The following is a 14,050-nucleotide window of genomic DNA, read 5'->3' on the forward strand; positions in this document are numbered from 1 at the left end:
ATATATTTCTTAAAAATAATGTTTGTTATTAAAAATGCTGTCACTCCTCAAAAATTGAACATTTTTTATTGAAACTAGTTTTTTTATACGCAGTTTACAAAGACCTTTAAAATGAGATATCATATGATAGGTGGTGCAATTTAAAATTTGAGGGTTGGGGTAGTTACCCCCCTTAGGGGTACACATAGACATTTGCAATCACTGTTAAACCGATTTCCCCTCCACTCTTCCGGAACGGTTTTTGAGTCTTCTAAAAAATTTTTCAATTTTCAGAGTTATAGGCAATTCAAAGTTTTGAAAATGACACACTATTTATGCTGATTGTAGCTTTTTTAACGAAAATAGATATGAATTAAAAAGGTCTCTAGCAACAATGCTTAAAAATAGGAAATCTGCATAAAAAAATAAATATGGACTCGCGTGGAAAACTGGCTCTGATAGCACAAAGCAAATCTGTATCCACTCTCGGATGAATGAACTATAAAAGAGGGTTGATTGTAGTTTTTTCATCGGAACACTGCTATGACGCTAAAATGGAAAATTGATTGTTCGGCTTTATTCGACCTAGATGACATTTTTCTCTTGTCTTTTGCTCCATAATGAAGGGATAAAGTTACGCAATCTTCAGTCTCAGCTGCGATCCTCGCCATATTTCAAAGGCATTTATAGATGTAGCAATCATGGACCGACTGTTCCATTAAAAGTAAACAAAATTGTAGTTATTTTGACAAATGTGGAGATTTGGAAATAAACGTGAAGCATTGCTAATTTAACATTTTCTCCGTCACTTCAAATTAAGCCAAAACTTATTATATTTGAAAATTTTCTGGAGACTAGGAAATATGAAGGAAAACCATGGTTTTATAAAGGGTGAAAAACATTCAATTTAAATTTAAAAAAAAACTTGAAGAAGCTTACTGATCATCTTCTGAAATAACACCAAAACACCTAAACTTTTGTGAAATTCCTGGGAATCAAAGAATAAAATTGTCGCTCAGGATTTTCTACAAAGCGCAATCTCTGAATGGTCTCGTTAATTAAAAAAAAAAAAAAAAAAAACATAAAAGTTGTGAAGTGCGAAAAGCTGCATTCAGAAATGTGAAAATCTAAGATAGCGCCTATAAGAAAAAACAAAGTTGATGATGGTTGCCGAAAATCGAAGCGTCGGATTTCAAATACGAGATCTCCACGTTGTAGTAGAGGAAAAATTGCAATCATGAAGTGTGAATAATTTTGAACGATCTCGTCAAATAAGCTAAGAGGAAAATTAAATCTCCCGAAATTTTAGTTTTTTCAAATACCTCCTAAAATTATCGAAATTTTTCTAATTTCGATACGGCATTTTTTTTAACTCCAAATTGCATAACTTTGCCCTCATTTACTCGACTTCATATTTTTTATGATTACCAGGATCCCCGCGCTCCAGAAAGCACCCCCTTAAACACAGGGCGTTCAAAATATGAAAGCACTATACAGGACTTTTTTTTTCATTTTCCTGACGAAAATGAAACAAATATCAGATTTGATGCTTCTTTTATTCATCTACAAAATTTAATTTCGCTTTTCTAATGTGCCCATCTTGTAAAAAAAAAAGCAATTTAAGCTTTTGTACAATTTTTGTGAACTTTAAATGACACTTTCTGAAAGTTGATGGTTTCTAAAATACTAAAAATGGTTCTGAAATGCGACTAACAGTTTCTAAAACTCAAATTATGACTACCATCGAACCCACAGATCATTCAAACGCGGCCTATAGCCCGGTGAATTATCGGTATTCTAAACTGGACCGACCTCTAGACTAATTCGTATCCTCCTGCTTATCTGGATGTAATATATGGCAATCTCGAGTGTCATATCCAGCAGCATTGTCTTAGATTTCCCCTGGAATCGCCGTCATCAAATTAACATTAACCCGAAACAGCCACCTGGTCCCAAACGAGGCACATCCACTCTAAATAAACCATCAACTCCTGTCTTCCCGCATATGCTCATCCCAGGAATTCCCTGGCGTTTTGAATTTGTCACGTGATGAGCAGGATAATCTGTGTTAGACTTTACGCAGGACACTCAAATATTATCTTCGGCATTCCTGTGGCTTTACCTGAATAGTAATCAGCTTATAGATTTCCTAAATACTACGTCCCTACATTTAGGGGAAGGTCGGTTGTATTAGACCACTTTTGTTAAATCTATTTTTTGTCGCGATAATTTATCTAGAATTGGCCAAATTATCCATTACACCAAATGAAACGGCAGTTATTAATCGTCATATTTATTAAAGATAAATTAACACAATTGTTATGCAGGGTGTCCGGAAAGGTCGTGTCAGAAATTCTAGACGTCACGGAGATGATTAAAATAATGCTATTACTTCATATAAAAAATTCCTAGCGGCCCTCGTTGCCAAGTTATTCCCTCTTAAAGTAAGAAGTTAAAAAAAAGCATTTTTGCTGTAACTTTCAAAAATTATCATGGCAACGATGAAAGTTCGGTAGTTTAATAATATACACGTATAGTATAACTCATAGTCGTGCTTATTTCCATATGTACATAGATGTTTCGCATGTCATCCTTATACAGGGGAAGTCAAAATTTCTTATTTAAACTCATTAATTTTTTTATTAGTATTTTTCATAATTTTCCTACAAAAAAGGCATATCTTGCTTTAATCGATATCTTGTACTATTCTTGAGAAAATCGCATTTTATGATCAACATGCGCCATACACGCTAACAATTTGAAACCAAATAAAATAGCAGTTTATTACAAAAAATGGTATGTGTTACAACTAAAGTTATCAAGAATATTCAATATGATCATCTGCAGCACAGCAGCTTCGACAGCATTACCTTCTGCAAATCCGTACATTAGATGCATATCTGTATACACCTCGTTGCTAAAGTCCATGACATTATTGAAATAACTAATGGTGATGGCATTAAATATTGTTGATATTGAATGTTTACATGAACAATTTTGATCATTCTAGCTGTAGTACAGACCATTTTTTATAATATACTTTACTATTTTATTTTATTTCAAATAGATTTTTTTGGCACGTATATTGATAATAAAATGCGATGTTCTCAAAGATGGTACAAGATATCGATTAAAGCACGGCATGCCTTTTTTTGTAGGAAAATTGCAAAAAAATCAAGCTAAGAAAAACTGATTTTGTCAATTCACTAAAAAAATGTATGAGTTTAAATGAGAAATTTTGACTTCTCCTGTACAAAAAAGACATATGAAACATCTGTTTACATATGAAAATAAGCACGACTATGAGTTGTTTAAACCGCTCAACTTCCAGTATTAACATAAAAATTGTTTGAAAGTTACAGCAAAAATACTTTTTTTAACTTCTTACTTTGAGAGCGAATAACTTGATAACGAAAGCCGTTAGAAATTTTCTTATATGAAAAACCAGCATTATGTTAGCCTTTTTTATAACCCCTAGAATTTATGATATGACCTTTCCAGACACCCTGTATATTTCTCAATAATAAACAAAATTTGAAATCAAAACTTCGATCCAAATTAGCCGACCAGTCGTATCAATTTGACCATGCGGTGGCTAAATTGGACTTTCATGCAAGCACAGCAAAATAAAAAAAAAAATGTTTTCCTAAAAGTATTTGCGATAGAAAATACAAATGATAAAATTTTAAAAAAAGACATTATCGCATATGTCAAGATTGCTGATGCAAATTTCATAACTCCAATCATGGCAAAGTACATTCTGCGCCAATCCATTTTAGGTGCTTTTTTGTCAAAATAATTAAGTTTACATTTGGCACGTTCATTCTCTTGGTTTTTCACATACAGCTATCTGAATCATCTAGAACTAAGACTTCTTCTTTATAGTCTGATTCTTCATTGATGCTTTTCTTCATCATTTTCCTAAGCTTCTTTACACGTACCTTTTTCGTATTCTGCTTCTCTCTATTTTCTGATTTACAAATCGATCTGTTTTCTCCATTTTCTTTAGTTTTTTTTCTGGTGTTCTGAGGCTGATTTTATTCTTATACCGTTTCATAAAAGCATTGCCTACCATTTATTTTATGTGATTAAAATTATGAGGAATAGAATTCTTCTCTGCAATTTGGTAAGCTACATCTGTAATTGTTAAACCGAGCACATGTTGTTTCAACGTCAATATGTGCTCAATTATAATATTTTCAAATTCTTCTTTGAAAACAGTTGGCCTTCCTTTATTTATTTCCGCACTTTCGCTCGTATCGCCCTTGTCCAAATGCCTTTTCAAAGTAGCTTTAGGAACTTTGAAAAATCTTGCACACTCATTGCATTTTGCACATCTTCAGGTTTCAACTTATAATACTTATTTTCAGTCATCTGTAGAGAAAACCATTTGCATCAGTTAAATTGGACCGGCCCATTTTGCCCAACTATATGCGGTCCAATTTACCAAACTGCGCAATATCTAAATAAAAAATATACAACAACATAACCTATAAAAGCCGATATTTGCGTCATTGCAGTAGCACTGTAGCTAGATAATGAATGTAAATTATAAATACAAGCACTGAAAGCTTACCATTAACTTTGCTACGCCTTTAGAACAAAGCGCTAAAAATTACATTAGACCTTTCGAAATTAATATTTCGCAACCAACGCAGGATCGCACCAGTTTACACGGAAAAATAAAATGGCCGACCAACATGAAGTTTTTCCTGATCGTACGGTGCTGCCAACTCATAAAAATAAGAGCTACAATTCGAGATGTAGTAGTGGTCCAAATTACCCAATCTTCCCCTACATCAATTTTTGCATAACGTTAACTACCTTCGAAATTTTAGCAACTTCCTTCGTTTCCTCAGACCTGCAGGATATCACAAGGTTGGGCGAAAAAGTAACACAATGTCACCGAATAATTACACGCAATTGTCTCGCATCCGCACTAGGTCACACACATTTTTTGCGTTTGTGTGAAAAACATACGGAAAGTCGCATTTTCGCACCGTTTCCGAGGTAATTCACGAACGCAGCCTTCATCCCAGATTCTAATTGCTCCGGGGTGATATCTGAGCGAGAAGGGATTTCATTAAAGTTGCTCACGATGCCAAAATCTTGTCAGATAAGGTTCAAGATGTCGTCGATGTAAATTGGTTTCGCTACTGCGGATCGATGATTTTAATCACCTCTCTGATAAATGTTGGTTAAAGGAGAGGATTTCTGGGCTTATGGATCCAAAATCGCTATCCTGGATCTCCAAAACCGGTGGAGTGGGCAGTGAGAAGTCCTTAATCAGACTGAATAGGAAGTGGCGTGAGTTGTTTTCGAACCTCTCAATAAACACTAAAACACTACCATTAATGCTCACCTGTCAAGTCCTTTCACCTCCAGTCTAATGAGTCCCGAATTAACACCCCTTCGCACTCTCTTATACTGATGCACCAGCAGAGAAGGATCATATCTGGCGACATCGTAGTGCCTGATCCAGGAGTTTAAGTCAAACACTGAAACAAAGAGCAAACCTCATTAGGGCCAATTTGTCGGCCTGCTGTTAACTTTAACCTTAGGCTAGTTCCCAGAGAAACCGAGAAACTGACCACCATACCGACTCTATTTCCATACTCCTGCGGAAACTAGCATCCAGCTAAAGTTGACAGCACGTAAATAACGCGACCCTTAAGCATCTTCATAACCATCAAAACGAGCGATAATTTCCTTGAAGCCTTTGTCGAAACAGCTCTTTCAAGTCTTAATCGTTTTATCGAAGGGAGAACAAGAAGGATGCGCTTGAAAGTTCGTGGGAAAAACTTCCAGAAAAACTCCGGGAAAGTTCCGGTTTAAGCTGTGTTGCTCTAGATCGGGAAATTTGTACTAAAGTTAAATCCCGGCAGAACTGTAAATTCGCCTTTATCTCGCGGGAAATGCGAGGCTTTATAAGCGACCAGGATTTGCAATTGTAATGTGTCTTTTTTCAAAAATAATACGCAGTAGACGGCCAAAAAAACGTTCTAAATTCCTCATAGAATTTGAAAGGTATATTGCACCTGAAATTATAACGGTGCAACTCTCAAACGCGGCTAAGCGCGAGGGGTTGTATCCGGAGCCTCCGGGTTTGCTCTTAATTTCAAAAACTCAATTAAAAAGTTATAAATTAACTCATTTATTCGGGAACAGTTTAATTAAGCAGATTCGCGCCTGCGGCCACAATTTTGCTCAAATGAGTGAGGGCTTTTGAGTCAAACTGAATTTTCTCAAAATTGATTACATACACATCAAAACAAGGTACAAAAAAATAAACCGAAAATTAGAAATAAAATGTTCCCACTGATTTATCTTGTTGCGGATTCACTACGCCACTGATTTTGGCGCGTCGTAAAGCGCACGGATCGCTCTCCAAATGAAGTAATTCGTATCTGGATTACAAAAAAATCAGGGGCGCGCTGAAAAGGGTTTCTGACGTCAAACTGAATATTAGCGATTTTTAAAATTTTACAGACTTGTAATGAAACTGATTTTTTATACTGCGTGAGAGCGAGACTCCGTAATTCCGCACTAAATTTGTCAGTGGAGTCCTAAAGGGGGTTTCTGTCCGTAAATGTGAAACTTTATAGGCAAACAATTCTTAAAGCGTTATTCAATTTTTAAATTTTATACGTTATAACTGACTTCATTTTCAAACAGTACGATGAAGGCACAGAGATTGTTCACCAAACCCAAAAAAACACTTCTAAATTGGCAAAAATCAGTGACATCAAATTCTATGATTATTAGAAACTGAATTTGCGTTATTACAGGTTCGCTATGCCATTCATCTTGAAACAAATTGAGAACGCACACACTCTTCAGGTCCATTAAATTGAAACTGAAATAGTAGAACAACAGTGACGTACTTATGTGAATTCCTATAACTAAAATTTTTTTTTAATTGAGAAATACTGTTTTTTTTTTAAATTTGTTTCTACTCCTTGCTTGCTCTGTCCTAGATTTAAATAAACCAAGAAGATTCTGTAATTCGTCGCTCAATTTACCAAAAGTCACGAGCGCACTAAAAGAGCGATATAAGTTTTTTAAGGATTTGGGGTGTTAAAAGTTGAAACATGTTTATCACCTATTTTTCATAGTTTCTATATCGACACGCGTTAGATTGTCCAAAAGTAGCACATAAAACGTGAAAGGAGCGCCAGAGAGACTTGTATTGGTTATCCCAACGAGTTCTTTTATTAGAGATCATAAAACTCAGAAGCGGTTCTTCAATATCCAAATAGGAAGCGACAGCTTTTAACAACTAACTGGCAGACGAAGTACTTTTCAAACTGAAGTTAAAACAACTGAAGTCAGGACAGTTATATGAAACACCTCTGCGACCAAGAAACACACTTTGAGCGATGGTTAGTTTAGGTGGACATTGAAGTATCGACCCTTGATAATGAGGACCTGAGCTTATCAAAATTCCAAAATAATCTAATTTAGTCTAAAAACTTTGAAGTCGACACTGAAGACCTCAACGTTTTTTTTCCAAATTTGTCCGTACATTTCACCATCAATTCCATTGGCGTTGGTGTATATTTTCAGATAGCCCAGGAAAATAATATTGCTCTGTCGCAGAAATCTCTAGAGGGTTTTCTTCTCTCAATTTATCTTTTAACATAAAGAAGAGTCATGTGCGGAAATATTTCCCAATTAGGTTTTAAGCTTAGCTAATCAAAATACCAAGAAAACCCTGAACTGGACAAGTGGGAATAAAATATTTGACGCCACTACTGAAAGTCTTATGAAGAGTTTCTTCCTTTTTTCTTTATTTGGAGGATTTGAAATTTGCAAAATTCCCAAAAAAGATGTTTTTCGATTTACAAAAAATTAAAATTTGGAGAAAAGTACACAAATGCCCTTTGATTGAGCCAGCTTAATTTTCTCAGAAGCCCAAATCACTGGCAAGTTTATCCAAATTTCTATACAAACCAAATTTTTGCATAATTCAAATAAAATTTTCGACTCGATTTTCCATTAATGCAAACCCTACAAACTCGTTTTCTCCTTTGAAACGGAGGCAATCAATAAAAGTGACAGAAGCCGAGGGAAACGCTTCTTCCTCGGCCCTTAAGTTCACCTATTATAAAGTCCCCAGTATAAATCATGGAAAATTGGTGGGGATTTGCATGACCTAGCTGTACAGTATCGAATCGGCAATATTTCATTTGGGGGGGACTTATAGGGGGAGACCACTAATCTCCAGGGATTGACTTGCCCATCTTCGAGACTTTGCAATATTTGCTCATTCATTAAGCTAAAAGCCCCAATTTCAACTACCAATTAAGCCCAAGACATATTGTAAAATTTCTACTAATTCAGCAAACTAATCGAACTAACATTACGGTAATATTCATCATCATCATGAGTTCTAGATTTTTGTTTACATGATGGAATGAAGGTCGACAGGTTTCACTGTGGGCAAACCCTGAATGTCTAATGGATTTGAGGAGTGTGGGATGGTCTTGGAAAGGTCATTGTTATCGTTACTTGTGTTAAAAGCCGCAAATTCGATTGTTTGAGGTGGCCGAGAAGTTTTAGCTGATGCAGTGTGATAACAAAATTTCTACCCTGTAAATTTCCCCCTGTAAGCGGAAATTCTGGGGTTTCTTTGGGGTGTAACGAAAAGCCGCCACTGCTACCCTGTATAACATGTATTGAATTTCACAGAAAATAATATGGGAATTTCTATGTTAGCAGAAATGAATTTGTGAATATACAGGGTGTCCCGAGGTTTTATGATCAGGATGGGAGGAATACACAGAAAAGAGTACTTTAGAGTAGGAGGGTCATACAACCAATTAATCTAAAAAGCTTTAAATTAAACCGACCGTGTATACCTCATACCGTTTCCCAGATACTAATAATTAAGTGATTCGAATTTGAAGTATCCTGTACGTGGTGAGCAATTAAGAATAGATGAGGTAATTCACTAAGCAACTTATTTCTGATGACTTGCAACTCATCGTGTTGGAAATTAACTATTTTTAGCTTTTTGATTTAGGTAAATTTTTTTGGAGTGGAAAAGACATTATGGGAACACACAATTGCTAATTTCCGAATAAGGAGCGTCCATATTAACCGATCCTTTCTCGAAAGTGACGCTCAGTATTTGCATATACAGGGTGGAACATATCATCATGGAGACATTTCATGAAGCGATTATATTTTGCAAAATAATAAAAAAAACGCTAATAGACCCATAGTCAAAAACGCATCATTATCGATATACAGGGTGACAAAATTTCAAATTTTTTTCTCTTCACTTTTATAATTTTGTTTTCGTTTAGATACATTTTTATTCTTAAAAATTTGAATCAATCTTATGAATTGACTCGGATTGTTAATAACTGAGCCGAATAATTGTTTTCTTTCCTTCTTTTACATTCTTAATTTGCATCGATAAGTATTTTTGCGAATTCAACGAAAACGGTGAAAAATATGAAAATACTGCAAGAGACCAAAAAGGTAAAAAATGAAGGAAGGAATTTTATTTTGGTGTCAGAATTAATATTTAATTTATATTATATATATATATATACAGGTGTTCTAAAAAAAGATACATAAAATAGTACACGACCCCAAAAAAACATAACACCCTGTATATAGCTAAGTTGACATTTTATTGTAGAGGGCTTGTAGGTGAACGAAATTGCAAAAGTTAACTTTACGTTAGGTATACGTGAGAGGAACATAAAATATGAGAAAAATGTAAAACTTTTCCATCTTCTATCTCGAAAATGGTCCGTGGTTTTTGACCACGGATTTATTAGCATTTTTATATTATTTTGTAATGTACTATTGGCCCCTTTAGTATTTCCATGATTATACAGGGTGTTTCATAGTTATGGCGACAAAAGCCTAGGGGAGATCTTCTGATCAAAAATAAGAAAAAAAGCTCATGTGAACATGGGTCCGATAAGTTTTTTTTTTAGATTTTAAGAACTAACGTTGTTAACTTTCAGCTCAAATCAATGCAAACCGTTTACAAGTAGACACACTCACTTTGTTAAAAAAAATAATTCTAACCATTGTTTTCCTCTGTATGAACTTCAAAAACGTGCAGAGGTATGGCAATGTAGTTTTTTTTCGAAAACGAAGCAAAACACTAAATAAAGCCAAGAGACAAAAATGTCCCATTTTTAGTGGAGTTAATTGAATATCGCATAAAAACCGCAAAAAAATACAGAATGCTAGGTTTTCCTGCAAAAAATATCGACTTGCTCGCTGGATACGCTCCTGGAAATTCTGGATCAAATCTAACTGGTCCAGCAGGTGCAAATAATTGTTTTAATAAACTCAAAAAATTTTATTCAAATAGGTAAATGCGTTTCTAAGCGATAAATAAAAAACTTTTTTTTTAACTTAACACACGATATCTCGAAAACAAAGCACTTGCGGACCCATGTTCACATGAACTTTTTTTCTTATTTTGGTCAGAGGACTTCCCCTAGATTTTTGTCGCTACGACTATAGAACACCCTGTATGTTACACTCTGTATAGATACCCAGATTTTGCTCACATTTTTTGAAGCCGAAGGATACTTATTTGGGATCAAACGTAGTAAAAATAAATTTACGTTAATGGGTTTACCAATGATAACTTATTTAGTGACGGCTGGCAACTCAAGCTCAGAATTGAAGAATAAAAGTTCAGATTTAACTCATTTTTTTTGTTTGGAGTTGAAGAGCACTTGCTGAGGTTTACAATATTATTCTTTTGATCCTCTTTTTTTATATTTTAAATCCATCGAACTTGGAATGCCTTTCTAGAGTTGGATTAAGCTCCTCTTGTATAAAATTTTGATCCTACTTAACGAATGACAGCTGCAGCTCATTTTCTTGCCGCTTTTCAAATTTCCAGCTCCAATATCTCGTGAATCCGCGGAGCAATAATTGGAAAAAAATGTAAACAACAGAAGAATTCGTTCGGATTTTTTCCTGCCGTTTTCCTCTACATGAAAAGAACAGATCCCATTGTTTTCCCCTCAAAAATCGCTAAACCCCTTCAAACGCAACTCTCCACTGAAAAATATCCGTCTCGACATAAATCAAAGAACCCTAAGAATTAAACAGATAGAAATTAATACCTTTATCTCCGGCGGCCTATATTATTCTTTGTTGCTTCTCTCCAGTTCTTTTTATCTCCGGAACGCACAATTTCAAGGGTTGGAAAGTGGCGGAGGGGGTAGTCTTAAATCAAATTTGTGTGGTCGGCTCTTTTGTGTATTTTTAATCGCGAATTAATTGTTTTTATCTTTTCCGCCTGCCGAGAACATAAATTTATGGTCGGAAAAGGGCGGCAACTGCTTTTGTTGAGATTTTTTTATTGCGGTTCTTCTTGCTTGGGGGAATAGTTAAGTATTCCCCAGAACTACGTTTTTTCGTCAAAACGAAAAAATCTAAAGTGGCGACATTATTCCATTGCAGACGCGGCCATGAGACGATGAATAAACGGGTGGGAATACGTGTTTACTCAGAAAATCAATATGTGCGACACTATATAAACGGGTCGTATTGTTTTGTGCATTCCGAATACATAATAGATCATTGGAGGATACCACTGTAACTTGAATCAACCTGTCTTTATTGTAGAAAAGGAAGCATTCACGCCGGATGTGCTTGAGAACCTACAGTGTATCGGGTACAAGTACATACGAACAATGGGAATCTTGAAAACCACAAGAAGAATCTTTTTTTAGCTTTTATACGTTATCTAAGAGGTGATTAATCCCAAAAATGGTTGGTGCGGATTGTCTATTTAGTCACCTATAATTTTTCAAAATTTCCCATTCGTAGTAAAGCAACTCCTCTGACAATCAAAAGGGGTCAAATAGGCCATCGCTTCTTTAACAATCGAGCTGAAAATTTTGCTATTTAAGCACACTGAAGGATCATTGATTCTGAGACACATTTATGTAAAGCGTCAATTTGGATATTCAGATTTCTTCACATTTTTCCGATTTTGCGGAGTTCTTGTTCTTACCAGGTCTGCAATTCGGCCATAACTGCGCGACTGTATTTGTAACAACCGAGTGAAGACTAACAATTTTTGCCCACCGTCTGAGGGATTATCACGTCCACAAAGGATTGGTGCAGATCGTCTATTTCGTCTCCTACTATTTTTCTCGATTTCCATTCCACGTAATTGCAGTTCCTCAGGTAATAACGAAGGACTCAACGACGCCAAAGATTCTTCGGCAATCAACTTGAAACTTTTGCTATCTGGGCACCACATTTGAAGGATCATTGAGTTGGAAATTCAATGGTGCAAGCATCAGTTAGGGCATGTTAGACTTTTAAAATTCTCCCTGTTTTGTGGAGTTTATGTTGAAATTGAAGAAAATTGTAAAATTAAGTAAAACAACAAGCACTCGACCAAGGTTGCGATGACGAAATAGGAAAAACTTGCCAACTAACGGAACCGTCGAATATCGAAAGAGTTTCGCCATAAAGAAGCAAATAATAAATATTATCTCGTGTTTCTTTAAAGAACAACTGGAGGACATTTTCCTGCGTAAGATTACATGTAAAGAAAATAATTGTGCTTAATTGAACAATGCATTTATCTTTTACCTCGATCTCAGGTTTGCATGTAGTTCCTATGTGTAACCGGTTTCTGCGTCCGTTAAAATTATAAAAATAACAGTATTTATAAAATGCATACAACCCTGAGAAATTTTGTCGGAAAAATAGCCAGGTAAGAGAAGAGGCGCAACAAAAGGGGGGAAATGGAGTAATTTAGCTCCGCAGGAAAGGTAATTCCGTTTGAGCCGTTTTGGAAATGAAAAGCTGTAAAATACGTGTAAAGTAAGTCGTAAAAGATAATAGAAAAATTACTGGAGTTGAAAAATACAACAAAGTGGCTCTCCACGCGGAAACTATGCGGGTGTGTTTGACTTGTTCCTGGATTGCTCCAGATGCGGCTTCGTTCTGGATAAACGAGGAACGTTTATATGTACGCATTTGACACAATTGGGAATAAAAAAGAAGAATTCTCAGGAATAGCAAAGGGGCGTTTGCGACAGGAGATTCCTTCTCTTATCTATTTGCCGCCAATAGAACCACAGCAGGGCCTAGTATACTCTTACATACGAATTTCTACTATTTCGTACATCCAGCATTTCAACAATTTTCCAGTTTTGATGTAGATATAAATTATCTATATTATCTATATTAACATGGTTTGAGGTTGACACAGATAAGAAGGTACGCCACTGGAGGGGTGTGTCTCAAAACTTTATGAAAACTGAGCCTTTCCAAAAATGTTAATACACTGAAACAGATTACTTTAAGCATGTCTTTATTATTTTCAGGAATTTTTAAGTTCCACTCCTTATAGTGTGCTTCTGACGAATTTTCGTATGTTTGAAATTGCCAAAGCTCAATAGTTGTTTAATTATCAGGCCAGTGACGTTTTTAACTGAAATAGAATTTAATTACTCTTATTACGATTTTCGGGTATTTAACAAAAATTCGAAACTTTGTAGTATGCCGCTGAAAAGTTTTCAAGAATTTCGAAAATTTAAAAAACTTACATTGATTCACTGTTCAAGTATCAAAAGGCTCTAAAAGGTTACTGAGGAATTGAAACAATCCTCTTCGACTTGATTAAAGTTGCAACAACAACTTTGAGTTTTAAACATTTTTCTCTTGGCAAAAACCAAATGATACCTCACTGATTACCTTGGAAATACGGAGCGTGCTTTATGAATATTTAAAAAAAAATAGTTTTTTCTCGTAGAAAACGCCTCCGTTTTCTTTATGAGATATGTTTGGCCGTACAAACATTTGCGGGAAATTTTCAGGTTTAGAAATTTTAGATCTTACTTAAAACAATGCGATTCTACAGATGAAAATGTTCTTCGAATATATACGATAGGAAACGAGGCGCTATAAGAAATTATACACATAAGCACCCTCCAACACTTCCCCTGTTTCCCAAAGGGTTACTTGAGTTGAAACTTTCAATAAGTTTCTCCTAAATTTTCTCAGAACTCGCACACATTCCACCCTTTATGACAATTCTTTTCCTCACCCTAACGAAAAC

General features: G+C 35.3%; 2 protein-coding genes across 2 annotated transcripts in view; both read right to left on the reverse strand.

The window, feature by feature from the left end:
- The window catches only part of LOC136409186 (disintegrin and metalloproteinase domain-containing protein 10-like), a 67,350-nt gene that overhangs the window by 52,448 nt on the left and 852 nt on the right, over positions 1–14,050 (reverse strand). Inside the window, exon 2 of the mRNA XM_066390539.1 lies at positions 5,342–5,477. Coding sequence (XP_066246636.1) covers positions 5,342–5,477 — 136 coding nt within the window. The remainder of the gene's footprint in view (positions 1–5,341; positions 5,478–14,050) is intronic.
- Positions 1–14,050, reverse strand: part of LOC136409190 (xylulose kinase) — a 55,293-nt gene that overhangs the window by 20,592 nt on the left and 20,651 nt on the right. The window lies entirely within an intron of this gene.

The sequence above is a fragment of the Euwallacea similis genome, chromosome 5, assembly GCF_039881205.1.
Source record: "Euwallacea similis isolate ESF13 chromosome 5, ESF131.1, whole genome shotgun sequence".
In the NCBI taxonomy this organism is placed as follows: Eukaryota; Metazoa; Arthropoda; class Insecta; order Coleoptera; family Curculionidae; genus Euwallacea; species Euwallacea similis.